This window comes from Temnothorax curvispinosus, unplaced genomic scaffold (assembly GCF_003070985.1).
Source record: "Temnothorax curvispinosus isolate PA1 unplaced genomic scaffold, ASM307098v1 QBEX01007135.1, whole genome shotgun sequence".
NCBI classification, from domain to species: Eukaryota; Metazoa; Arthropoda; class Insecta; order Hymenoptera; family Formicidae; genus Temnothorax; species Temnothorax curvispinosus.
This window is the reverse complement of record NW_020216915.1, coordinates 145,595-171,194: the sequence shown is the minus strand read 5'-3', so window position 1 is coordinate 171,194 and position 25,600 is coordinate 145,595. Positions and strand designations below refer to the sequence as shown.

The following is a 25,600-nucleotide window of genomic DNA, read 5'->3' as shown; positions in this document are numbered from 1 at the left end:
TAATAATATTGAAATCTACGTTAAAAAATTAGAACTGGCATTACCGCGTTTAGAAATTGGAATCAATAATTTATGAAAATGTAATTATTCTCTCATATACTGTATTAAAATATCCTCAAATAAATTTCTATCTCTTCGAATTACACATCTTTATTTATTATCTTTTTATCTCCATCCTGCGATTGTTAGCAGCCGCAGGGTCATAAAAGAGAGCAATTTTTTTTATTCAATTATTCGCTTTGGCTGGATTACTAGCGAGCATGCGAGACGAAAATTAAATACATATCCCGAAGTCGGATCGCCGGATGCGCGTGATGCTATCTGCTCGGACTTTATTTGGCAGATGCCGCAGCCCGTCCGGGGGAAGAACTTGCGCGTCGCGTGTGTGATCGGCCCCGGGGAGTCACTGAAATCCCGAGACAATCCTTCTACTCGTCTAGTCGGCCGGACGTGACGCTTCTTTCCACTTCATTCGGAACGACCGGCTCGCTCTCGTGCAAGGTATAACACAACATGCCGAGAATCCGAAACGAGGACGAGGCAGCGAGGATGATTTACCTCCGCTCCGGCTTTACGAGAGGAACGAAAATCCGATTTCTCATATGTGCCAACGGCAAACCCCCGAACGGCCCTCTGCGCGGACCACCGTCACGCATTTCCCTAGACGGTAATTTTAAGGGAGACTTTATGATCCCTCATCGGAGAAAGAGAGAGAGAAAGAGAGCACGCGGAATTCATTGATATTTCCGAAATCACAGCGCGAGATCTATCGAAAGAAAACATATTATCGTATCCATTTAATTGTAATTTACTCGACATTATTTGCGTTATCGCAAGTTATTTTTTATTGCAATTTTATGAATTTTAATATTTTCGTAATAAACGAAAGATCTATCCAAGACATTTTTCCCCTCAACGTGATTTATGCCGATTTCAGTACTATGTAACGTATCTACATGATAGTCTATCTTCCATCAAACACCGTTGTACATCAAGGGACATGACTCTCCCCCGCTGCTCTCTCACACGACGGAGAGCGTCGCTGATGAACTGGGGAAGATTAACTCCGGCCTCTGTTTGGGGAGCTGATTAGCCGGCGGCCCTTTGACGCGGAGCCCGGTCGTAACTCTTGCAAATGACGATTCTCACCAACCGGGCTCTCGTTTTTATAAGAAGCGCACGTGACGAGAAGCGCCGCGGAAGCTCTCTTTACAGACGATCTGATAAGAAGAGCTACGTAAATGACTAAAAAGCCCTCTCTCTCGAGACGCTACCTGCGTTCATACAATTTCTAATGACCCCTGCATTAGACGGAATTAACTTTCTATAGTACGTCGTTGAGGAATCTCTCGAAGGTAACATTCAGGAACTAACGATAATAATTGTTTCACGATCAATTACGTGGCCGCTTCCTATTCCCGTACGTTCTATCTTCGAGGAATTCTATCTTCGGGGAAGAGAATCGATCGTTACGATCGCAAAGATTTCATTGGCCGTTTATAGGGAAGCGAACCATCCAGTCTTTAAAACTTGCAGAGCATACGCGTATAATTTTTTAATCCATTATTTTTCTACAAAAAAATTAACTGAAATGGATGTAAATTAATCATAGCAACTACAATCTTTTGTAGTAAAAAAAAAAAGCAGAAGCGTTTCAAAAATTAAAAACATATTTTCCAGACGGTGGGTATTTAATCAAAATTTCGACCGCGGCGCGCTCGTTAATTAGAGTCTCGAAAGGCTTGTCTCCCTCGTGCCCTAAACGCTTATCAATTATCGACAATTCATCGGCAGGAGAGAAGCACCGAGTTTCAAGGTGGAAGAAGGTGCGAATTTTCTCAGGGCTTTCCCCTCGATCGAACGCCGTAAAGGGAGGCCATCAGCCAGACAGTGTCTCGGGTCCGGAGCTCATACATCAACTTAATACGCGGTTGACGGTCTCGTAGTCACGCGCCACAACATTCCCCCTACCAGTTACAAGCCCCGGTAACAAACCTAGACAGAGACCAACCGTGCAATGGCTTCCGGTACTCCACGGAGGACGGCATCGTTGGAGTGAGTGCTGGAGGAGGCACTGCGTTGTTGTCTCTACGCCTATACAGGGGTGCATGCGTACCCGTTTAGGTGTGGTGTGTCGGTGGATGCGCACGAGGTATGTCCCCGCGGAGGAGCAACGCGCGGCGATCGAGGGAGTGCGGAGAAGACGAGAGAACATTGTGCCCTAATCACTCTATTGTCTGCCCGATGATAGCGACAGTCGTTGGCGGTCTGCGAGGAGAACGACAAGGACAGCAAGTCGTTAGTCGGCGTGGAAGACGAGATGAGGACAACAGCGGCGATTAACGTTGGCTGTCTGATTTTCGTGTGTATGGAACTTTCACCTACAAAGGGTTAAAATTGCTGGAAGGGCTGCCCCTTGATTACAACGCATATCACGCCGCGAGGCCCGTTGTAGACGACAGTAACAAGTAACAAAGAGTATATAGAAAAAAATGTTCTTGTCATATGTAGACATGAATATCAATGAATTCTATAAGAAGTACATAATAAAAGATATATATTTTATATGCAATCAACAGATCGCAATTAATCGTGTGGACTCTATAATGTCACGTAAGCATAGAAAAAACTGGTAGATTTTTGTTATAAAAAATAAAGAAAAAACGCAAGAAATACGTTACGCATTATTTATTTATTTCACTGTATTTAAAATTTATAGAATATACGAATTTATAGATACGTAGAAAAATATATTAGATATAGCTATATACAAAAATAAAACAGGTACAATGTGTACGTGTTATTCGCGACGTCAGTTCACGCTCGGCGCAGTTTTATTCTGCTTCCCCAAATGCCGATACTGATTGTCCCCGCGCAGACATCAAAGTTTCATCGCCGTATAAAACTCAATGTTAAAATGATAGATCGTAACGCTCGAAGAAGCCCGAATAAAGCGAAGACGAGCACGCGGAAAGGAGTCGTTATTTCTTCTTCCGCAAGACTGCGTAACGATGATACAGGGAGAGAAGGTCTGTGCGAGGCAGCCTCGTGTAAAACGCGATAGGACGCCCCTTCCCGTCCCTCGCCCTCGCTGTCGCAGTTTACTTAAAATGCGCGCGTGTCGAGAAAGAAGATCTGTCGTAAAGTACACCTTTTCCCAGCAGCCGCGTCGTCTTCCCCTGTTCCCCGTCCTATGTCCCCTGTCACATCCCTCGATTACGGTCGTCGCGTGCGTCGAAAACGTTCGGGTGCACAAAGCGCGTGGGTGGTGTCGTGAGCGCGTTGACAAGAGAAGAGGGGAAGGAATGGAGGGAGGGAGGGAGAAAGAGAGAGGTCTTAAGTCAGCCCACCGCGTCGAAGAGCTTTAGGTTTCGCCGTTCCCCGGCGAAGCCTCGCGTCTCCTCTCTCTCCCTCCCCTTTTATTTCCTTTAGCTCGGTCCAAGTTCAAAGACTGTTTCAGCGTCTCTCGGGAAGATACCTCATCATAATCCGGTATATTTCGCCGTTCCAAAGGTTACGACTCGCCCCTTCTTGCCGCGCCGCGCGCACCATTTTTCCAACTTTCATTTTCCTCCCGTGCCATCGACGCAGCCGCGACGAGACCAGACGAGACGAGACAAGACGAGACGCCGCGAGATAGATAAAGCGATTTATCATGTTACAGACGCGCAAGAAACTGCGCCGGGTTGAAAGGAACTGAAGAGAGTACTACAGCTACCCGTGTAAAGTTAATATAACGGCGTAGACGGCAACTATTAATCTTTTATCGCGACGGACGTGGGCTGGAAATCAATTTCGTGTTAGAATTAATTATGAGAGTACGGTTCGGTTCGTTCACTTTCCTCTTTCAGGGTCAATTCCACTGAGATTTTTCACCTGCCTTCGTGCAATGCCCCCTGTCCCTTTCATGACTAGAGGAAAATACGAAACGGACCTCGAAGTAATCAATTTCCCTCTTTCAACTTTATACGATTTGAGGCATGAATGTTTTAGCGTGATCTTATTAGATAGCCCCTATCATACATAAATTATTGTTGAAAAAAGTTATATTCATCATTACCCGAGTATCGTTCGGAAATCATTTTGTCATTTTTATCGATAGCCCATTTTCGATATGTAACAATGGGACTATGGAGCGGCGTATGGCTACATGCAATCCTTCGATTTCTTCCTCAAGTGTAAAATGGGTTATGAGTATCACAGACGATCCCATGGCACTAGGGTGCTAAGTCCCTGGTGAAAGAATCCGGGGTATAGAGACGAAGAAAGAAGACGGAAAACGAGGAAGAAGAGAGGGAGAGAGAGAGGCCGCCGGGTTGTCTGGCGGTGTCGCCAGGGTGTCTACCGTGGATCATCGGGGAAAGTTAGCGAACGCAGAGTCAAGGCCGCAGAATGCTGCAGCGCCACCGGCTGCCGCCGCCGTCGGTGCCGCATCCACCCTCTCGTTGCCCCTTGCGTCCCCCCCTCTCGACCGCCAACGCCCGTGTAACCCATCGAGAGCCGAGCCACCCCCGCGTCCCGGAATAGAGATCAGCCTGGCCTCGGTGGAGGTTGGAAGGGGTAGGCCGTGTCTATGCTGCAGCGACGGTCGATAGAATTGTCTGCGCGCACGCGCAACCGAACGCTCGTCAGCTGCGCCATTGATTCCCACCCACCCCCTCTCACCCTCTACCGCCCGTCCCTTCTCGGCAGACTTAAAGAGAAGAGGACCGTATAAAGGTCGCTAATTTGTGTAACGCAGGCTATGAGGAGAAAGCGTCTTGATGAGACCAAAAGAACATCTCAAGGAGGAAAAAGGCAAAGGGTGGCAACGGGGATCACACGGCTCACCGATCGAGGGTTGGTCGACGTTTGTGTGGAGACCCTCGAAGACGGGCGAGAGGATGACCAGGTTCGTCGTCTCCCACGAAGGAGTACTTTTAGGCTCGGGATATATATATATATATATATATATATATATGTATATTTGAGAGTTAAGGAAGCTCAGAGAACAATGACCAACGACGATTTGGATAAAGATATTATTATCCAAGACTCGTCTTTTAGTCGAGTTTGCGACGTAGCTTAAACATTTATTCGGAATAAGGAAGAGAATAAGCGCGTTTAATTCGAATTTATGTATGTGCGAATTTTAAGCAAGATCAGCGTTCTCCGGTCCGTAGATTTTAGAGCTTCCAGAATGGTCTCTAGAGGAATTTTATGGCCGTCGAAGACGCAAGTGCCATAAAGTTGGGTCGAACAAAGTTCGCTTTCCTGAGAGAGGGAGATAGATGAAGAGGAAGAACTAAGTGTTAATTGGTATGAACGAATGTCTATTAAATGTTACAACATTCTCGGTTGGTAAGGACGAAAAGAATTGACTAGATTATTTCATCAACTCTCGCGCAAGAAAGTTAAATCGACTTTAAGGGAGTAGTTGAAAGAATAGTTGGCAGACCGACAGATCTCGGGATTCCCGAAACAGCGGATCTAGCAAAATCGAAGAAATTTGCGAAAAAAGAACCATTGTATGGCACCCGTTGATTTAAGATCAACCGAACGATGGGCCCACAGGCTAAGGTCTGACTAAGGATGAGACATCGGATACGGTCAATGATTTCATGACCATTGCCGGGAACTACACGGTATTGATCCTCAGTTGCAAACATCCCGCCCCCGTCGCGCACCACGGTTCCTCCTCTTTCATGTAACTGTAGAACCCGGACCTTCCGAATTCCTATTGCATAGCGCGTCCCGACTCTTTCTGTCCCTCGCCTTTGAACCCCGCTGACCATTTCGGAGGGGAGATTATTCGAGATCCACTGCAAATCTGGCGACAGGAATACATACTCTGGGGAAAAAGTGCCGAAAGGGAAGGGAACAGTGTCGATCGCTTCCTAGAAACGTTGAATGTTCGCCGTCGACGTTATTTCGCAAAGGAATAAATCACGCTGCTTTTATTGCCACCTCAGTAGCTATAATATGCGTCGCTCGATTCTTGCCGAGTTTACGTGTGTTCTTTAAGCGCGACGAATGCAAGAGAGTTTTCTCTTCTCGAAGTTACGCGCGCGATGTCTGGGGCCGTCTGGAACGAATGACGGACGCGCGAAAGACGCGCGTTTAGAGAGAAGCGACGCGAAACAAACTCTTCGGTGAACTTAAGCTAACGAGCGAGTCACTCACTTCGAACGGCATCTCTCCGCATTTATCCTTCGCGGCAGTCACTTCACACTTGTTGTCGAGTCCCACGAAAGCAAGCGTCACGTTATAGCAACGAATAAACGATCCATCTATTTCACCTTAAAGCCCGAAAGTTCTCTTCACGGATACGCTTGTTCCCTCTCAAACTTCTCACGGAACTTCTGATCCTGACGCAGCAAGAACTAGTCGCAAATGCTAAAAGTACCTGAGAGAGTGGAAACGGTTGTTGACGTTAGACGACAACGTTAGCAAAATTGCGTTGAATCATATCCGCAATATCCGAAATCGCTCTTTCATATTTAACGAAATAAATACATTTTTATGACCACGTTTATGCGATATTCGATCGGATTAAGTGAAGATTCTATTACATTGGATTTTATTACGATTGGATTTATTCTACGCGAACATTTCCGCGCTCTACATGTATCGCAAGTTTTATTCTCTTTTCTTCTTCGTCTCGATTACCGCTATCGATACAAATAGCTGCCGATCTCGACGCGATACGGCAATCGCCTTTCCACTATTGTATCAATGGCGATGAAATACCAATCCGGGTAGACGAAACCGCGGTTTTGACATTCCGCTGCTGTCCCGGGCCATCAACCTGCCAGGGGTTGCGGCTAATGTCGTTGATATTCAGGACTCAAAGTGCGAGGGTCGCGTTAATGTCACGGGAGAGGGTTTGGTGTCCAAGAGAGGGCTGTGTGCGGTATCCACCCCGTGCGGCGGACATCTCGGTCTACCAAGGGACGAGGGAAGGCGCCGAGAATTGGCCCGGGGATCGCCCGGGTACGAGCTCATGCACGAATCGCACGGATAACCGAAAGGGTTGCTGTACAGACGTCGGATGTCGCTCGGATGTCGTACAGCAACGGTCGAGTCGTTTTGATACGCAAACATCCGCGCTGCGTATCAAAAAAAAAGAAAAAAAAAGGAGGTGAATCTCGCCTCTCGCCGCGAATTTACCTCGCTTTCAGCCTTCAAGATAAAACGAGACTGATATCTCTGGCTGTTAAACGGAGCGAGAGGAGGCTCGGCGCGAGAGAGATTTGGCCGTACTAAAAGTTCGCACGAGTGCCTGGCCCCTTTTTTGCGATTCTCAAGCAGTCGATGTAATCTATCGAGGAATGTGTGAGAACTACGTGAGAAAATATATGTGAAAAGAAAACGAGAGCGTTCTGGATGTGGACGAAACGTTCTTTTCACTGCATGGTCTTTTCAGGATCATGGAAGAAATTGAACGAAATAGTTGTAGCCTCTTAAGACATTATTTCCGATTATCTTTACTAAAAGAACAGTACAGAAAAAAAGCGTACTCTGAATAAATTTCATGTACCTATTAAGCAATTCATATTAAGTTTCATATTAAAAGTTATTCTGTGAAATATCAACAAAATCAGAATAAGAGTAATCCTGAATCAAATAATAATTATTTAAAATTGCTATTAACAAATTATTTTGTTTAGGTACTAGTAGAAGTAACAAATAAGTTTCAGCAGAACGTTCATTGTTAATTATGTAAAGTTAACAGATATAGTTAGAAATACACGAAAAAATGTAGCATAATATTAAAATGCGGCATTATTATTTCTAACCAAGTGCTTCTGATTTTATCTAATCTCTATAAGAAATAGCCTCAGCAGTTCTCAATCGACGTTCCAAAATCAGTTTCCTAATCTTCGAAAACGGGCTGCAATACAGATAGTAGCGATATATCATTGTGCGAGAAAAGAATTCGTTCAGTACTGAAATCGCCCCTGGCCAATCGTAAATTTGGCCGATCCTGGATGTTTCCAATATCGACCATTGCCATTACCCCTGCCCGTTCTCGCTCGCATCCACAAGCCCAGCCACCACCCTTTGCCCTTGACATTCGGTGTTACGAACGATTACGAGGCCGAACTTTCATCCCTTGTAACGACGTCGTCTAAAGTTTAAATTGCACGCCTGTTAAAACGCGCGCATCATATCGCGAGCGTAAAAAATAATTTCCATTCGATTGCGCCGTAAATACATTATTCGATATTGCAATCAAACAGATTAAATTAAGAAACAGGACATATATTCAAAATAACTTCAAAGATCAAATCAAGTTATTTACATATAAAAGTATCTAATATATTCATACCATAATAAAATTTTTACCGTTTTATACGTAAAAAGTATTATATAAATATCAAGTGATTTAAAAAAACAGGAGTTGTGTGTGTAATATTAAATAATAATATATTTCTTGCCACGTATGAAAAAGGATCGACAGTGCAAAAAATAAATCTCTCCATAAATCTTTCAAAAAAATCTCTCGATAAACGTTTACGTGTCGGGAATGCAGAATTGATTAGCAACTAAAACATGACATAAAAAAGTATTCTATAATTCACGTTTACAGAGGAACGTCTCATTTCTCCTCGCGTGCGTCTCGGTAGAATGCCCCCGGTATTTCACGGACGGGAAATATCGGTGCCCACCCAGAAATACGAGTCACGCAGGTTATACGACGTACATACCTGGGACACCGGCTGCTTCCTACCCTCCAACTATCCCTGGCACTTTGACCAGGAGAGGACCGGGCGGCTCCATCTTGGTGACTTTAATAGGATGCCATTCCACTGGTCTGGACAATGCCCAGTACCACCCGACGGAACCTCTAGGTTCACTATATCGCTGCTGCAGACGCCCCATCGCGTGAAAGTAATGAAAATTCGGTGATAATCTCTTGCCGCGCCGCGTGTTCGATATACAGACCGTACCAGAGCTATCGCGTTGGCTCTCGACTACAGATTAGGTATCAAACAAAAAATTTTTCGGCGAGCCTTAAGCATCGACGGCTTCTTCAAAGGGATCGATAGTCACATGCGAAGTTGTTATTTCAATCAATGATAAGAGAAAATGGAAAGAGGATCGATAAATATCTTATCAATGTGTACTCGATATATTAGACCGCTGATAATGATAAACGATAAATATGAATAATATATCATTAAATGTCCGACAATATATCTCTCGCGGGTGTGACTATTAAACTTTCTCACGATCATCCGCTAACAATTAACGACTCTTTGGCCTTTTCTCTTAGATTTCCCGAGGACTCACCTCACGCCCCGAATCGCGCAAGTTACAATCGCAATTGCAGCAAATTGCGCAGTTTTAAATGCTAAATCCGATGATCTACAATGACGTTTATGACGAAGCTGGAGCTAAAATCTCTCTCCCAGTCCACGCGTAGATCGTCGCACGAGAACACGCGGCGATCGTAATCTCGCACAACAGAGAAAATTGTTCGGCAGTATTTCACATTGAACAATATTTCATCAGACGGCGCCGGGTATCCCATTTGCGCAATAATACGTTTGCCGTCGAGACGACTCCGTTCACTCGTCGCGGGAGGCGAGCGATTTGAGCAATTGTAGTATCTTGGTAGTTTCCCGCGCGATTATGTGCAAATACGTGTTTAGTCCATCCGACGATTGGCCAAGTTAAGCCGCTCACGCAAAATCGAAAGGTCGACGACGTGCCTCGCTGCGTGCGTGCGTGCGTGCGCGCGTGCGCCTCCTTCTCGTGGGAACGCTCGTCGGAATGATTTTCTCTCGCGGACAGTGCGTGTGCTTGAAAGGGAAAGTCGTTGCTCTCGCCACTCTCGGCCCGAAACGTTATATTGACCTCCCGCAGGCAAATTTCGCCGTTCGCGCCCATAAGCGTTCCTTCCCGGTCGGCCCTATAACCCCCGGTAATAGCATAATAAATCTACCAACTTTTCGCAGTGTTCCCCTTACAGCCGCAGCCGATGTGCTTAGAGGTCGTTTCACGCGAGCGACTTCTCCGCGTCGCGCCACGCCGTTCCAGCAATAAGGTATTTCGGAGACACTATTTCACTAGAAGAATTTATATCTTAATTACTGGTACACACCAAAGATACTTCGGCCTTTAATCAGTTACGGTGGTGAACTTTCTCTATCGATCATTCTACGCCTCTCTTCAGTTATTAGTTTTTAGAGACCTTCCCCGTTATGTTAGTCTGACGTGAATAAATTAGATTATTATAGAGAATTATTATTTGCACATAATGCGCGTTTATTGATATTTTGCAACTCACAAGGGGGACATTTTCTCTAGGTATCTTCCCGATGCCAATATGGACAAGTTTGGAATAACATCGACAATAATAACGCGCGCGTTGCTGGAGATTCACGGCACGAAGAACGCAGACAGATCGATCCATTGTGCGCAAGAACCAAATCACCGCGCGTAACGCGTCGTATTCCAACTATTTCTCTATCAGAGTCTCCCCTTGCTCAGACTCCCTGTGGGAGACAACGGAGGGAAAAAGCAGACGCGAGCAGACGTCTGCTTGAGCAAAAACGCGCGCGAGCCGTGGTAAACCGAGAGAAGAAATGGGAAGAGGAGGAAAAGTGCTATCAGCCACGAGGGAAAAATGTCCGTCGTAATAAGTTTCTGCTCACCTCGCGCCATTCTGCATTAATTACTTGGGATACCGACAAAAATCTGCGGATACCTAGGAGCCTCACAGCAATTATGGTGTACACGACCAGAAAATTCCACGCGCGAAAGAGATTAATACCATATTCTAATTACAACAAATCGCGATGTTAAAAATGTGCACAGAAAACTCTCCGTAATTTCCTACATTTTTAAAAGACCAAACAGCATAGAAAATGTGATCTTATCTAAATATTTGACTAATTTTTTCGTACACGGAGAAAAAGTTACGGTTGCTACAACAGAATAATGCTGTTAATTTTCGCCCATCCATACAAAAGGGTTATGGAAACCATAGTACTCTGGAAGTGACCTATTGTTTCCATATGGTTTCCATATGGTTGCCCTAACCTTAGTGAGGGTAGCTACTATATGGATGTTGCAACCATAATATATGGATGTTACAACCATAATAAACAAATATTCACCCGACAAAAAAAAATTATTTATTTCGAAATTTTATTACTATTTTTTAACTAAATTTGTTTCTTAAGATGCAGTCTATGATTATAAATATTTTCTCGCATTTAAAAACACATATAAAAACACACTTACCTTGGTGGGATTCGAACTCGGGACCTCTGGATCGTGAGCCAACTGCCTTACGTGGTAGACCACTTCTTAATTTAATGTTAGTGTTATATTTAGTCTACATATGTCAACCAGCGCAAATATATAATTTTTCAAAAATCATCTTAAGAAACAAATTCAGTTTAAAAAGAGTAATAAAATTTTGAATTGGATATATGATATAATATATTTCTTATAATGTCGGGTGAATGTCAGAAACCAGTGTCGGCTCATTACGAAATTTTGTGTTTGTAAATATATTTATGAAAAAAGTATATTTATAAAGGCCTATCTACATAAGACGCAGAACGCGAGTCGCAAGACACACGCACAGTCTACATGTCAATCTAACCTCTATACACAAAGAGGTTAGATTGACATGTAGACTGTGTGTGTGCTGGCGACGCGCGTTCTGCGTCTTATGTAGATAAGCCTTAAAGTTAAAACATCCTTATCAAATCCACTTTATTCTATGCAGAAATTCTTTCGCGCGCGCAATGGAACTAAACTCTCAATCATGTGTTCAGTGCTGTACCGTGCAGCTATATCTTATGGATCTCTCAACCATAATAGTTGTGCTGCAGACCACATAAGAGGGATAGCAATAATCCTTTGGTTGAGGCAACCATATACGAGAATATTATAACCGAATGTTACGTATCGTAAGAACTACGGTTATGACAACTGTATAAATGGGCATATCTTAACAGCTACATTCAATGTAATATCAATTTAACTTGAATTCACATACATTTCTCTTTTAATCATAGAGAACATTGTTGTAACAACCGTAACAATTTTCTCCGTGTACATATTCCATTCCGCATATATATCGTATACATTCTGTTCGTACAAATAATTCGTTATTTATTCAAGAGAGAGACTTCCACAAAAAAGTCACTCGCAATTTCCTCTAGTTAATTATTCCTCGTGCATGATTCTTTTTTCATCTATTTTTTGTTCTTTGTGTCATTATTTTATCTCCTTGAAGCGCCGAGCGCATAATTCTGGCGCTTACAACGCCTTCGTTTCGCCGCGAATAAAGAAGCATTCAGCTTAGCAGGGTGGCGAGATTTTTGCGCGATATTGCTACAGCGACGCTCCGCGAATTTTAATATTCGACGCGGCAGCCTCCTGCGGCGCTCGACACCGATTCGCCGATTCAGACGAAAGCTTTTCCTGCTTCCCACCCTCAACGAGATTACAGAAATCCGAAATTCGTATGAGCATAGACACTCGCATAATGGGTAGCAGAGAGAGTACCGGTCCTGAGCGATTCTCGAGAAAGGGAAACACGAACACGGAGCGTTTTCTCGTTTAAGGAGAACACAAAAACCGGTCTCCGGGCGGAGGGAAACCTCCGTAAAAGGCACCTCGAGAAGCGTTTCGTCGCAACTCCGTGTATCGCGCGTTTCGCGACGAAAACGGAAATGGCACCCGCATTCACCGCCATTACTTTTCGTCCGCAGTCGTGTCCGTGTCTTAAGACGTTGAGTCTTCCCTTGTCCCTTCCATACGAGCATACATGCGCGGCTTCTTCTTCCTTTCTAAGAGACGCGTCAGACCAACGACAGGACAGCGCGAGGAGGAACAACATTTGTCTCGCTGATTATGACTCGTTTCTTTCCTTCATTCTTTCCCCGGTGTTGGTTCTCCCCTTTTCTCAACGAATGCTTGACCGCTCATTGTTTCAGTCGCGGCAAGGGCGCTTTGTCTCGCGAGACCACGATTTGTCAGAACGCGAGGCACGACAGGAAGTGGGTTTCCAAAATGTATAGCCAGCCACGACAATAAAAAAAACAGTGGTGATTTAAAAAAAATACATTAAATTCAATTCTCGAGCATAATAATATTAATATTGTTTGTTAATTACTTTTTAATACCGAAAAAAAGATGTCTTGTATCTGCTAAATAAAGTCGATCGTAAAGAGTTACAAATTTTTAATTATAGTGCACAAAAAATATTTAACAGATATTCAGAGAAAAACTATCGCGTTATTTTGAACAACTCGCAATAATTTAAGCGTGAAATAACACGCCTGACAATTGCTTTAATTTCCGTGACTCTTTAGCTTAATGAGCGCGAGAAGGAAGGAGGAACCATTGCTCATTATCATTCATAATCCTAGTGGTCAAAGAGAGGTCATTGGTTGTTTCTCTCCATAATGATGATGAGGATGAGGAGAAAACACGCACCTGTCGTTTCTGATTTTCTTATTTCCTCCTCACCGTTATTAAGAAAAAATTATATTCACGAGAAAATAAGTCTATTATAAATATTACAAACCACCATTATTTCAAATGACTTTTAACTTTACGTTCTGACGGATTATACTGCTTTTTTATAATCTAACGACAATTCATGCAGAAATAAGCATGGAAGAGAGCAAAACATTGCATCGTTAATTTTTCTCCTATTTCTTTTATTTATTACAGAAGAAAAATAATAAATTATTTCACGTGATACTATTATTACTTCATCGTGCGAATAAAACATCAAACGTCTAGCCAAACATGCTCTTTCCTTCGCTCTCGAAAAAAAATGAAGATCACCCGTGTATAGCAAGTTCACGGACAAAAATACTAGTGTGCGTGATATGGGGCGAGAGAAGCATAGAGCTATCTTGCATCGATCCGATTGAGGTAGGTCGAGTTCTCAAGGGAACCACGACTCTTATCCCAGTTCAGGGATAAATTCAAGGACAGTCTGATCGTCTACGACTCAAAGTCCAGGTTGACGAAAGTCATGTATCTCGCGTGCTATCTCATAACAAAAAATAAAAGAGCCTTTTAATTTAAGTATGAATAATATCATAATAGTGAACAACGAATATTGAATATAAACAAAGCTTATTCAACATTTCTAATGATAAATTTATTATATAAAATAAAAAACTCCTTTCCTGCATAGATATATTTTAAAACGTTTTAATTAAAAAATAATTTAATTAATTTAATTAAATTTATTCAAATAAAATTCAAAACTTTACTAATCTCAGATATCAGATTCTATAGCAAAAAATATTATAAAACACAGACAACATATCAAAATCATATAGTTAAATTAATAATTTACATAACTATTTTACGTACAGACGTATTCTTTTTTTATCTTTTTCCTTTTCTCTTTCTCTCTTTCAGTCTCGCGAATAACAGCACGTTGAATTGCGCGAGTTGCGCAACAGGAAGGCGAACGTTTAAGCTAATGACCTTTAATGCAAACCTCCATTGTGTGCGGAGAGTCTGCAATGAGGGTTAACGCACAAAATGTACTCAGAAAACAAAAAAGAAAGAAAAAGAAAGAGAAATTATGAAGGAAACTTAAGAAAATGAAGAAAGAGAGAATATATATAGGAATAGGATACAGCATACATATACATATACATACACATATACATACATACACACATCTATAATTCTTTGCAAATACGTGTTTTCTGATTTGCCACAAAATTAAAAACTTTCTTCTAAACTTTTATTAAATAATTTTCTATCAATAGTATTTTAATTGCAGTGTTGTATTATTGCAACACGCATAATGTTCATATATTTCCGCAAAAATAGCCAAGGAATAAAGTAATTTCACTTTGACTTTCAAACGTAAAAATTATTGAACTCGATAATGATGAAAAACTTCAAAACCCAATCAAAGTTTAACAGAAGTCGATGGGGATGTACGAACATTTCTCGTAATACCGATTTCTCGTTTACGTCGTAACGAAATTATTGTAGTATTTACAGCTCGACTTGAAACGTTGCTTGAAACGCAAACTTTCGTTCACTGTTTCGTAGGTTTTGAATTTAATCAGCGCCAGCAGTGAAGAGCAGGAAGATTACGTTACTTGAAAACAACTGCCTCAAAATAGCATGATTGTTCTTGCGCTAGCTCGACCATGGAGAGTTAATGGGTCTCACGTTGCTGCGCGGACGAGGCAAAAAATCTTGCTGGTAGCAACGGTTTAATAATCGGCAATTAACATGTAGGCAATTACGTGGAACTAAACTCAAAAGATAATATTAACATTAGCAATCAATATCGTATAATAATAATGGAAATAAAGAATTCCTTTTGCAAACGACAATTTTGATGAAATATGTACATCTCATTAACATTTTATAGATCGACATGATTGATCTATTTCGCGTCTGCTTTTTGAATGTGTAGTAATTTCGCCATTAAATATCTATTAACGTACAGAAATGAGAGTATATATCTCGGAATATATCAAAGTTTTTATCTAGGGAATAGCGGGAAATGAGAGCATAACGACGAAAGGTAAAACAAATATCATTTTCTATTAACTCGAGCTAATTGGGGAATCAGATTCGGCGTCAGTTAATTAAAAATCAATGTCCATCAAATCGATGAGCGAGATGACGCGGGCAGATCCGCGAAGCACGAGAGGTTGCTCGCGAAAGAAAGGTCTCTCTTTTCATCTCTTCCGGAGCGACTGAATTACGAGAAAAGCTTTTCGACGTTCTTATACGAGCGGTCCTTTTAATTAATCTCTGCCTCCTCGAACACAAGTATCACTCAGACCTCTAGCGCCACTCAGCATAGACCAACGAGGGTTCCGCGCAATCCTCGAGAAAATTACGCGGTCCATCCTTTGAACGAGATAGATTACTCTTGTCTACGCCGTACGATTTTGTATATTTTTTTTTCGTTTCCTTTGTTTAAAAAATTTGTAAATATATTTAGAAAAAATGTATATTAATAAAAATTGTATAGACATGAGCTATAAAATTCTTTAAAAGAACCATTGTTGTTATCGTCGATTAATTTAACCGAATAAAGATTAAGCATATACATCAAAGTTCAAACAGTTATCTTAATGCATCTTTGTAATACCTTTGCACCCAAATATCTTTATCTCGAAAAAGTAGAACTATAATTCAAAAGAATTTATAAACAGATTATATCTCGCACAACGTGGCCTTGCCAGAAAAAGCGTAGTTCGCAAATGTTTGCTAACGGAACAATCTCTTATCAGAGTCGAGCTAGGCTAAGATAATGAGGGATAATGTGTTCAACGGCGAAATATAACGCTCGGCATAAGCGTCGGTTTCGGTGAAGCACTCAACACTTATTTCGAAGAAGAGAGACCCCTGGCTTAAAATAACTTTACTGCAATATTTTAAAAAAAATTATTACATATGTAAATCGTTCATTTTTTATTTAATCTTATTGTTATTGTTAAATTTTGGATGCTGCAAATTATTTACATATCATTCATCTTATGCAATTTTAATTATGCAAGAACAGAAGGTGAAAGAAGCGGAGTATTGTACGCTTTGACATTTTGCCAGCTCAGTATTTTCTGCAAACTGGCGCCGCTGACATTCGCTGCATTTATCTTCGTCATAGCGCCCAAGAAACAATATTTACCGAGTCGCGAGATAAAGAGCCGCGCGGTTCGTGGCGGCGCGGCGGACTGCAATAATAAACTATCGCGCCGATGTAACGCTTAGCGTATCGAGTATTTCGACGAAATGATAATATTCGGGTCGTTCAACCGCCTCGCGCACCTCGGCGGGAGAAATTCACGAAGCTGCGGGAGTTATACGTAAAAATAAACAATATGCGCGCGTGGAGCATGCGGCGTTTTTTTTTCCCGTATTATACGTTTACATAAAAACAGCAACGTTTTAATTATGTGAAAGATCAAAACGGATAATAAGTGCGGATTTATGACATAAAATTACATCGTCGACTTTATTAAAGGTCAGCCGGGAAAAAATGATACGTTACGAAACAAAATGCGTCGTAAAACGTCGCTGTATTAGCTGCAAGGCTTGCTCGGATATGTGAGACATCGTGTTATTACCTTACGAACGTTGACCGCTTTTGTTACGTACGGAGGTGAATAAAAGCGCGACGAGACGAAGTATAAACGAACCGCTAGCGAGCGAACGGCGGAATCGCAGACCACTCCTAGTTTCAGCGTCTATATACGCCACGTGTCGACTGTTACTGCACCGTGGCACGCCACTTTCCCATTTCCACTGCTCCTCCTGTCCGATTTATCGTCAGACATAGCCACGAGGTCATTCACACGGAATTCACAGTGTCTGTCGCGATTTGCACACGTGGACGCGCCTCTGTTCTATCCTCTAATCTAAGAGGTTTCATGTATTTTCGCGAATTTCATTACACAAACGTTTATTAATACTTTAGTACTGTAAAAACCGCGACTGAAGTGAAGCGGCAAGAATCGCGATAGGGTTTTTCGAAACGACGATAAGAGCGCGGAAAACATTCGGAAGATTCTTTCTTTTTCCCTTCGTCTCAACGGTGTCTTAACGGAGGGTCTTAACGGAAAAGTTATCGCCATGACTTCCAATTCACGGCAGCAATCCCCGGGTCTTAAGTGAGTTCGGGGAACGACGGCGCGGGTTGCGTATCGGTATTCAGCGCGCAAAAGGCAAAGCTTGCATTTTGCAATTCGCATCGCGTCGCATCGTATCGCGCAATACAGAAAGGGTGACCCACCCTCGATATGAGAGGGTTACTGCGAAATAGAGAGAGAGAAGGAGGGAACGGGGAACGATTGTTGCGGGGACGCGGTTGCCATGGAAGGACTCGGAGGGTGTTTCGAGAGCTTCCAGCGGTTTACAATGGTGCCCTGGTTCCTCCGGTCTCCTCTCTCCTTCCCTTCGTGCATCCTCCTCTGTCACTGCACGGCAAATACGTGCACACACGCTCGCACGAGCCGCGTTCTCGCGCGCGCGCGCGCGCGCGCGAGATCGATCTCCCTCGAGTTACCTAACGGCTCTCGTTAGACCGGCCGGCCGGCCGGCCGGCGAAGCCAAGAAAACCGGTATTACTGAAAAACTGGAACCGCCGGTTCGTCGGCGGAACACGCTCGAGAACGGCCACGGAGAACCTTATTGCGCAACACTCGCCGATAAAAGAGTGCGACGCAAAAATATCACGCGCCCTGCATTTGTCCGTTTTTCTAATGTCGCGACGTAAAGCGCGAGGGAATGTACGGTGCGTTGAAAAGCGCGTCTTCGTCTAAATGGTAATTCAATTGCCTACGATGTTTTAATGTTATTGACGACGAAGAGAGTACTAAATATCAAGGAAAATTATTTCTCAATAATAACATGATATATCGCTTATATTTTTAGAAAGATTTTTCAAGAGTATTGGTCATATATCGATGCCATGTATGGTAGGCAGTTTACTGTGGGCTATAAATGCCACGTCGGACCGTAATAAAACGCATTGTTTTATAAGTTTGACAAAAAAAAATCGCGGCGTCTAATAAAATAGCTAAGGACCGATTTTATGAATGTGCCGCGATAAACAATCCCGCACATAAAGTCGCGGAAGAAATAATCGCTCTTATTTTTCTTCTGTCGATAATAACGGCAATAGTAACGAGTAATAGTAGAGCGACTGTAACGACTCTGGTCGTCGAATTTGTTCCAGGAACGGATCGCAGGGCGTTAATTAGCCGCGTCGTTAACTTCTTTAACTGTCAGGATCGTGCGCTATAGCAGGTTTCCTAACGAAACTACGACCCGGGTGACTCTATCAAGACAAGTCATTTGGAACCCTGCAGAAGCGCGTACCCTAGTTCAGAGGGGAGAGCCGACTAGGCTGCTTTACCAGTTAGCCTTTCTTTCTCCGTTCCCACAAACAAGCGCCGAAATGGCAGGCAATTTGGAGGTCGAGGCCAGGTCCTAGGTCAAATTTTGTTAGGCATTACAGAACGGGGGTTGAAACGTGCATCACTTATGGGGCCTCCTCCCTCAAGAAGGCTACTTTCTGCCGCGTAATAAAATTAAAAGCGCAGACGCGGTATTTTATCGATGTGAAATATTAAAAGCTTGTCATTTATCGAATTAACATGTCGAGATTATAAGCTATAAATTGAAGTGAATCTCTTTTACAGATATATATATATAATTCTACATAATTTATTTATATAATTTATTAATCTCGTTAACAATGCGGGTTTCATCATGCGAAAGCTTTGTTGTCTACATACGCATTTGTAATATTTTAATATGAATTAAAATAATACACATTTGACATTCGAATAAATATAAAAACAAATATATATTTATATTCTACCGTCTCTAAGAGTGGTATATTTTTCTCATTTATTCCGACTAAGTACAAAATTCGTGAGCAAACGTTGCGTTTTGTATTAATCCCAAAATAATCTGATTCCTTCTTTCGAATTCATAATATTACTTTGCAATAGAAACAGATAAGAAAAACAGTTTAAACAAGATTAGCATTAAATACACGTTAGCGCAAACAGATCGCGTCGATAATCCGGATTAACTTGTGGCAATCCCATGTTAATGATATTCTTTACCTTTTTCCGGATTACGGTGCTACCTGATGCAGGTGAACAAGTCATTAACCAGGGTCGACGTTAATCGACGTCGACGCAAGAGGACATTGCACGGCGAGTAACAGGTCAAGGGAAAAGTATAAGAGAGTAAAAGTATTCTTTAACGCTGGTGCGCATATAAACGCATGTATGTAACTATGTACGTGTAGTGCATGCGTATATGTGCGCGCACAAAGAGACACACGCTACTCGGACTGCCCGGGTATTGATTTCCCTGCGTATTTGGGGTAGGACGACAGTGTTACAGGACGGGATGCAAAAGGATTCGCCAGGGGCGTAGCTCATGTCTGATTTATGCGAGTGGAAAATACGGTCTCTCTCTCTCTCTCGGCTGAGATTAATTTAACGAGTTTCTACGACGAGATTAAACCTGGTCGTCAATATTAGTTTAACTCTACATCTGGTTACTTTTTATACCTTATTAAAAACGCATACATATTGATGATGCATATATTGAAAGCGCATATAATTACGTGTTTAGTTAAGTATGCTACATTATTATGCTCCATCGTTAACTCATCATGAAAATAATAATTTACTTTTTTTTTGTCTCAAAGTAATTAAAAAGTAACTCCTTCTCCGATCGATATGTTGCGTGACACGACTTTCGAAAGTCGTATTCGACGATTTATCACTTGTCGCAACGGTCGGGTTCATTTCGTTAACAAAGCAACGCGTCGTAATTCAAACATAAGCAAAATTCTCGACGTGTCATTCAAAAAGTATAAGCGATTAATTACTCACCTTAATATGATAGGAGTTAAGCTTGGTGCGGGGCAGGCTGTTGAAAGCGCTGAAATCCAGACGACGCGAGAAGATGCCGTTGGCGCCGCAGCTTTGTCTGCAAGCAGATAAAATGAAGTTTTAGGTGACGTTAAACAAATACGACGATAAAATACGCTATATACATAAATTATCCATATCACGCGCATTCCAATATATTTGCATCTACGACATCGATGCCTGGCAAAGAACGCGATTATTGATATCGAACGACATGGGTAAAACGAGCCCTTTAAAGGGCTTCCAACGGAAAAGTTCGTGTTCCACTGAATTTTTCGCGATTCATAATAACTTCGGACCCTCGGCCTCTCGCTTGACAACTCTCCCTTCAAGGACGCCAGTCGTACGACCCTCGTCGTGCAAGCCTCATGCTTCCTTTATGCATGTGCGACGATGAAAGCGAGCACGAAATATCTAAGTGCGTGTGTGTGTGCGCAGTTCTTTACCCAGCCCCACATCAATCGTCATAGAAAAAGCCAAAAGTTTCCCAAGCAGAGGGGCAACAATTTACCTTCGGCGAAAACGCACTATAGACCGATTACATCACGGGATATATAGACTTTGTTAAACAAACTATTGATAAGCTTAAAAAATGTATAAGCGCTTTTGAAACTGTTTGCCGGTTATTTTTAGACAAAGAAAAACATTTCTGCAACAAATTAAAATTAATATAAGCGCAAGATTAATATTGTTCATTCACTTCTCTTAATCGCTCAAATTATAATCACGAAAACAATAATAAAACGTTTCTGTAATTACAGCTGATAGGTCGATTAACGTTCAATTACACGAGAAGATCAATCATTTTCTACAACCGTACATTTCTGACACCTACAAATAAGCACACCGGCTTCTTCGTTGCGTAACACTCAACATAACATGAATCAACGACGGTCTCGGCTCGGCTTGCCTTATAGAAGAGATTCTGCTACAGGGGCACGGCAAATTAAAATGATAAAATAGAACAACAACAGGCGCCAGTGAGGTGGCCTCTCCAGGATACTCAGCGCGAGCTGGAATTACAGCGACGACCATAATGGTCGTCGGATCGAGCTGTGCAACATAGTTGCGTCACCAGGAAGACGAGCAAGAGCGAGCGAGCGAACGCGCGAGCGATAGGCGTTAACATAGTGGCGAACAGTGGGGATCAGCTACGACCTTGGCCTCCACTCTAGCGAGACCGTCCCTCTATCGCCGCCTGTATTGGTTGTTTGGCAATGTCAGTCGAGGGTCACGAAAATATTGCGCACCGTCGAAGGCAGGCGGCGGTTTTCTGCGAGGAAAGGGGAAACGCTCATTTACATTATGCAATGCGTTATTCGATTTGTAAGTCTGTTATCAGAGAGCTTAAATGTCGCTACTTATCGCGATCGGTTTAATCACACTTTTTTTTCAACGTGGAATCTGGGACAATTCTTGCCGAGATAAGTTTGGACGAGCGTAATACATAAATAATTGGGGTATTACATTGATCCCACGGTTCTAAACGAGAATTCGTTATTCTCTTAAGTTTGATCTCTTTCTTGAGAGCTTAGATTGAAATCATGACCTTGAATCTTATTAACGTGGATAGAGAAGTTTTCAAAAATAAAAAAACTTCACACCTAGACAAAACTATGTATATTAAAAATAAATTTATTGTTAGATTTGATTGAATTGCGACGAAAATGAAATACACAAAGTCACAAGGCACGTGTAAAGATTGATATATGAATAAAGATTATCCTTTGTTATTCCAAAACATGATTAGGATCTGGAAAGCATATGCAACGGAAATATAAAGTTCATTCTTCGTCGCTCACGTAACCGCGTTGGCGCCAGACGTTATAATTCTACCAACCGTCACAACAAAACAGCAAATAGCCTAGGTTTGAGCCTAAGTATAGTCTATTTTTACATATCAGGCGCGATAAATGTTGTGAGTTGCCCAAGTAATATTTTTCAAATATCATTATTCAGTTATCGCGTTTCGTATCAATCTACCTGTTTTTTTTTCCCGATCGCGCTGTCACGGTTTGAGCTCCTCGTTAGATCCGATGATAGAATTTTACATCGGTTGGTCGCACGACGATGACTAACGTGCCGTTATGTAACGTGTTGTTATGAAAACTTAGTTGCGACAGGCGCAGCTTCGTGCGCGGGCGCACGGAGCACGGAGCGTTTCGAAGTAAATAGCGCTGTTTACACCGCATTACCGAGATTAGTCGACAATGTAGCGGAGAGCCGATAAAACGCGAGGAACGCGACGCGGCGCCGCTCCTTTTTTGCGCCGCACCGACCGCGCTTGGCAACTCGCAACACGTTGAAAATACACGTGAGTTAGTCGCGCGAGCCGCCCGCGGAAATTATTATCAACGCATACCCACGTCATCGGCATACCATATGCCTCCGACTAAAATCGAGCTGAACAAAAAAAAATTATCGGAGCGCCGAAAGGCCGGATTCTTTGTTTCCGCACGATAGAAATTTTCATTTCCACATATTACTCGGCAAGCCGTGAATTACGCATTCCACACGAACGCTGAGCGTACGCACGTATCGAACCGAGTAATCCTTAAAAAGATACGCGTGTAGGAAGCATTCGTGGACTGGCTAACTTTCGTTTTCGACGAAGCATTCCTCGCATTCGACCGTGGGGGACGCTGACAAAAGACAAACAAAAAAAAAACGAAAAAGAGAGGAGAGAAGAGACGGCACGCTGGAGGAACTCCGGAATAAAAATAAGAACACGGTGGTATACACGTGAAAGCCATTAAGTCGGACGTAACGGTGGGGAAAAAATAGTAGCCCGCAGTCCGATTTAGTGCGCACTAACCGGTTTTTCGTAGTTAACATACTCGAGCGCGCGCGCGCGCGCGCACGCATGCACACATCCGCACGTGTTATCTGAGAATGGTGTGTGCCGCGCACCGCTGATGCAAGAAAGTTATTATCTAACCTTGACGCGACACTCGCCCATGCGGGCCCCCGAATTTCGCGAGCACGTGTCGCAGATACTCCGGAATTTGGTTATCGTTGCGCCGGCAACGGTGACGCACGGCGACCCGAGACGCCCCGCGAGCGAGTCGGTGCATTATTTTTAGTCACGGACGCAATCGCGCAGGGGGGATATATATATATGTATTTTCAGGCGATATCGACGCGTAACGCAAGGCGCGATTAATCGTACGCTCGAGTAATGCCATTAGCCCTGAAAACGTTGCGTTCGAATCCCGCTCGATTAACAGCATGGCGCCGATTAAGTTTTTGTATCGAGTGCGCTTGGCGAACAGGCGTATCAAATGTTATTGCACATTATCAGTGTTTTGCGTTCGTATCAGGATTAACCGCGAGATAAGTTCTAAGAAAAAACCGTTAGATAAACATTAATAAAACGCTTATTAATAATAAAGCGCGAAACAATAACATGGATAACGATATAGTCATATAATATTATTATAGACTTACGAATCGTGCTTGGAGCGTTAACGTTTTACGGCAATATTATAAATATTACAAATTTATACGTATCTCTCGTTAGGTTCATTAATACGAAAGAACAATCAATATCAGCAATTTGCACCTGTCTATATTAAGAGTTTCGTATTAAGAGATTTAACGTCTAAGCCACGGTGAAAAACATCTGGTCTAGCTCGGGCACGGCGCTGTCGAATTAATTGGCATCGTAAAATGCGCGATTTATGCGTTGCGGCATTCAGCGGTGTGGGACCTGATCTAACATTGTTGCGCAAACAACAGGCGTCATATACGGCGCTCGGCGCCGGACGGAGCGGATAAAGTTTTCGTAACCGAACACCGACTCGATAGACAGTGTATCGAGTCCCGGTCGGTCGCACAGAGACGGATTACGTTTCTAGGAAGTGTTCCACACTCGACACCTTCCCTCGCTTCTCCGCGCGCGTGAATGACACGCCGCGCCGTCGAGGCGTAAAGAGGATCCTGGGCAGCCGCGTATCACTTCGCCGCGTGTATATCCCGCAACCTGTCTTTTATTCGCCTTATTCCCGCGCGCCACGGCGACGACTCGATTTGTTACGTCGGCGACCGAGCCGGTTAGTCAGCGTTTCCGCGAATCGCGCCGTCCGTTCGCGGTAATATCACGTTGCGCCGATCGCAGGCAGGCAAGTGTTCCCGCTTTGCTGAAAATAGCAGCGAGCGGGAACGTGCGCGCGCACGCGCGCGTCTAGCACTCGCGCCAAACAACCGTATCTCTCTCTTTATTTTTTTTCCGCGCAGACATGTGTGCGGCCGCGATAATGATTATTATTGACGAACGACCGATCGGCCGCACACTCGTGCGCGCCATCAGGAATCATATAAACGGATCCTGTTGCGCTGTGTCGAAGAAACTCGACGGGACTCGACACGTATTTTGCACATTTGCGAAGATACGCGCTTCGTGTACGCGCGCACTGCCGCGATTATGCAAACCCGTCACGTTTATCGCCAACCGCTCGACACACGAACCTGACCTATCTTAATACATCGACCGATACCATTTCTCCGATTTGTTATCGCGGATTAACGCGCTCGATACGCAAGTGCCCGTGGATAACTGATCGGAGCCCAACGGAGCGTGAGGGGCTCGCCCTTCGTCAAACGATCCGGAACCGCAAATTTTTCTCGTTTTTTTTCTTTCTTCTCCCCGGGAGTTGACGCCACTGCCAGAACATCGATGATATCACCGGGAATGTATATAGCGATAGGTGCAACGGGGAAAACCGCGGCAGTTGCAATGGAATATCGTGCAACTTATTTCCGGTGACTTACGTCAGCGCACTTTATCGAGTGCCTGTGACCTAGGTCGTGATACCTACTCTATGAGGGAGAAAATTTTAGCTTAGGCACCGCACGGATGGTAACAGAATCTATTTTGGGGAGATACAAGCCTAAAATAAAGTAAAATCTAAAGCTTTCTGATTCTGATAATTCTGTTATACATTAATATAGATTTTTATAAAATGTTATAAAATGTAAACTTGGCATTGACAAAAAATTTAATTAATATTATTATCAATTTATATCAAAGTTTTATTAATTCCCCCCCCCCCCCCGTCTTCAGATCTTCAGATAATTATCCTTTGTAAAATAATGTCTTCCTTTTAGCTAGAGTTAGAAACTGCTAGTGCAGTTTCTGACATCGCTATCAAGGGTACAAATTGTATACAAGTTCAAGGATATATAAAATTAAC

General features: G+C 42.9%; 1 protein-coding gene across 5 annotated transcripts in view; it reads right to left on the bottom strand.

Moving 5' to 3' along the window:
• Positions 1-25,600, bottom strand: part of LOC112456767 (headcase protein) — a 151,221-nt gene that overhangs the window by 106,668 nt on the left and 18,953 nt on the right. For 3 of the 5 annotated variants that reach the window (XR_003041010.1, XR_003041011.1, XM_025019512.1), the window contains exon 2: positions 20,370-20,466. Coding sequence is in view for 2 of the 5 variants with exons in the window: in XM_025019512.1 (XP_024875280.1) it covers positions 20,370-20,466 (97 nt within the window). In the remaining 3 variants the exon portion in view is untranslated. Of the gene's footprint in view, positions 1-20,369; positions 20,467-21,243; positions 21,347-22,391; positions 22,455-25,600 lie in introns of those variants that run through there. The other 2 variants (XM_025019515.1, XM_025019514.1) reach the window with 2 other exon arrangements.